Below are 3,325 nucleotides of genomic sequence, written 5' to 3'. Positions count from 1 at the left end.
TGATGGAATGCATAACTTTTTTTGTTTCAACAACGTCTCACCCAGCACAGTGGTCGTAAACACTTAAATATATTTTACGTAGTAATAAAAATATAACTTGACATACGTATTTATAAATAATTTATATTCAAATTATATCATTTCTATGACCAAGGGCGGTGTAAGGCATGGACGACGTGGGCCACCGCCTATGCCTTGCGGTCAGAAGGGCCTCGCGCCTCAAAGGTTTATATTGTAGCCAAGTTCAGCCAACCAAAGGACACAATTTACTTTTTCTTCAGTTGAAGCCATGGGTCATGCGTAATTCTGAAAAAGAAGTATTTTTAAAGTTTCAAAAAATTATTAAATTATTGTGTTGAAGAGTTACAAAATAATTTTACTTAAAACTAGGTACATTAAGCTTTCTAATACTTTTTACAGATTTTTTACTACCACAAATACTAATAAAGTTATAAATTTTTTGAATTGCACATGGACTTTATGGACACCCTGTATTGTAAATGCCTCTATATTAAAGTTTTTCATTTATTAACATTGTTTATATTTCAATAAAAAATATTCTAAAAAGAATCGATGGAGTCAGATAATCTATTTTTTACCGTATTGTACTATTCATTAGTACACGGAAAACTACTAGTTTTCCATNTATTATACAGATTACTTTTATAAATATTTATGTTTTCTTATTAATAATAATAATATACAGAATAATACCAAAATATAATTTTTATAGCTCAAAAAATTGATTTTGAATATATCAACTAATAAAACTGTTTAAAATAATTTACTTTAATCTATATTAATATATAAAGTGAGAATGTTTTGTTTGTTTGTTTGCTGGAGGTAATCTTGAAATCTACTAAACTGATTTATTTTAAACTGATTATGCCATTAGAAAGTTTATTCCTTCCAGATGACCACAGAATATTTAGTATTTTCATATTAAAAAAGGAAAATGTATGAGAAAGATGTTTTTACTGCAGCATTTGTCTCACATCATCATCATAATCATATTATCCTTTATCTGCTCTGTTCAAGATCAATTTCTTCCTCCACCTGGTGAGCTTTCTTAAACTTATCTATTCAGTTTTAGGTACCCTATGGGAAACATGAACTATCATAAAGCTCAGACCCCTCACTCCTCTCTGATTCTGTCATTACATTCTATAATCCTCCAAAAAATATATGCTACTTTAAAACTTGGACTCTCACCCCTTCCATGATTTCATCCCCACAAACTTCCAAAGCCTTTGACTGACTTGGACCAAATTTTGTGTAGTTACTCTCTGTTGCCCTAAGGGAAACATACACTACCTTATAACAAGAGCAAATCAACCCTCTCCCTAAGTTCCCTGGCAATGTTGGACATTCTTTGTGACTTTTATAATAAAAACTTAAGTTTTTAATATGAAATGAGTTTCAAAATGAGTTTTTTTGTGGTGTGGAAAGAATATATGATCACATAGTATGATTATCATCTGTCAATTAATAATTGTTCAGTACATTTTAATTAAAAAATAAACATAATAAATACATACTCTTTATTCTTTTCATTCAGATTAGCTCCTTTCCTAATTAATGCTTCAGTTACTTGTTTTCTTTTTGGATAAGGTGAACTTATTCCACAATGCTATATAAATATTAAATGAATAAAAATATTTTACTAAAAATATTAAAACAAAATAATATATCATGTTATAACTATAGAAATATTAATTTTATAGAAAAATGAAACATTAACAAAAATTATTAATTACAATATGATATTTCAGTCAAGCATACTTTATTTTAAAAATAAGAAATTAAAATTATGAATATTATTACATTAGTATTAAAAAATACATGCTCTCTGCTATAAATCTGCTAAACATAGAAACAAATTCATAACAACATAATACAATAAAATAAAATCTACAAGAATTATTCAAAAATATTCAGAATAAGTAAAAATTTAAGTTAATGAATTTAAGATAAAAATTTATTTTTTCTATACTTCTAAAAGTGCAGATTTTCAGATTTATTATTATACTTTGTATAATTTTTCAATAAATCATAAATACTTCTATGTTGATTAAGAATAAATAACTTACTAAAGCAGTATCACCAGTGAAAGGATGTTTGAAATTAACTGTTTCTACAGTGAGGTATTTTTTTACTCTGGCTGGATCAGCTTGACGTGATGCTTCTAATAGACAATGACCTTTAAATTCATCTGTAATAATTGTTTTTATTGTAAAAAAGATTTTTATCATTAAATAATGACCTTTAAAAATATCCAAATTATTAATTTCAATATATAAAGCTTACATGATAATCTATCCTGCAATTCTCTTGTAGGTGCAACATCAATTGCACTTTTGGAATGACAATTCAATAGAGTAGGATCAGCACCATGACTAAGCAATAATGAACATACTTCTACTCTAGATTTTGAAGCTGCTTCATGTAATGGTGTAAATTGCCAAAGATCCATTGCATTCACATTTGCTCCATGCTAAAAACAAACAGTATATCAATTATATAAATATATAATTGAGAAAAATCTGTGTAAATAACTTATGTATTTCAAAATATTTAATAGTAAAGTAATTAATAAATTCAATTATAAATATTCATCTTCAAAAAGAAACAAGAAGAAAGAAATGTACAGTGAAATCACAATATTCTAGCATTATTCAAAATCAAACAATACTTAAATTTGTGCTTATTTGATCAATTTTTCAGCATAATTCTATTGCTTTTTTAACTTGTCTCATTTTGAAAACTATGAATCACTTTTGGTTTCTTACTTCTATGAAATGTAACCATACCATAGTTATTTATGCATGTCTGCATAAATAACTATGGTATGGTATAAAATTTAGAACCTTCTTTTATTCCAGAAGGTTCTAAATTTATTTAATAATTTATTTATTTATTTATAATTATTAATTTACTTAAGAGATGGCACCTAACGCCTACCTCTATTGTCAAATTACTTTATACTAATAATTTAATTAGCCATATTATAGCCCGATATTAAGGCGATCGTTTGGTGGTTTATTCTATAATTCTCGGGCTTTGTGTTGTTGTTATTTATAGACATGCACACATTTTATTATATCTGATTTTAGAAAGTAACAATTATTATTTTAGAACAATACATCAATAACATTTATTTGTGAATTATAAACTTTTAAGGGAATTATTATTTTATTATTTCAAAATAAAAATATATATACGGGTATACCTCGCCTTACGTCGGTAATTGGTTCCAGGAGAACGACTTAAGTCGAAAAACGACGTAAGTCGAATTTACTTGTCTCCAAATAGGACAAAGGATGGT

The 3,325-nt window shown here is 26.6% G+C and overlaps 1 protein-coding gene across 1 annotated transcript; it reads right to left on the bottom strand.

The window, feature by feature from the left end:
- Positions 1 to 922: 922 nt before the first annotated feature.
- Positions 923 to 2,520, bottom strand: LOC111626956 (tankyrase-2-like). Its single transcript, XM_023370497.1, has 3 exons — positions 2,308 to 2,520; positions 2,091 to 2,212; positions 923 to 1,630 (listed from the first exon to the last, which is right to left on the bottom strand). Exons 1-3 carry the CDS (start codon positions 2,471 to 2,473, stop codon positions 1,511 to 1,513), a joined length of 408 nt encoding a protein of 135 aa, XP_023226265.1. The 5' UTR covers positions 2,474 to 2,520; the 3' UTR covers positions 923 to 1,510.
- Positions 2,521 to 3,325: the final 805 nt, after the last annotated feature.

The sequence above is a fragment of the Centruroides sculpturatus genome, unplaced genomic scaffold (assembly GCF_000671375.1).
Source record: "Centruroides sculpturatus isolate CEXI.00-Female unplaced genomic scaffold, Cexi_2.0 scaffold531, whole genome shotgun sequence".
In the NCBI taxonomy this organism is placed as follows: Eukaryota; Metazoa; Arthropoda; class Arachnida; order Scorpiones; family Buthidae; genus Centruroides; species Centruroides sculpturatus.
The sequence above is the reverse complement of the archived record's forward strand: the minus strand, read 5'-3'. Positions and strand labels throughout refer to the sequence as shown.

Excerpts from the sequence above, each read along its gene's own strand:
- LOC111626956 (XM_023370497.1), bottom strand. The coding sequence starts at position 2,473 with ATGGATCTTTGGCAATTTACACCATTACATGAAGCAGCTTCAAAATCT. Across the intron at positions 2,213-2,307 it reads ATTGCAGGATAGATTATCAT|ATGAATTTAAAGGTCATTGT; the intron begins GTAAGCTTTATA and ends CAATTATTACAG. Across the intron at positions 1,631-2,090 it reads TCACTGGTGATACTGCTTTA|CATTGTGGAATAAGTTCACC; the intron begins GTAAGTTATTTA and ends ATATTTATATAG.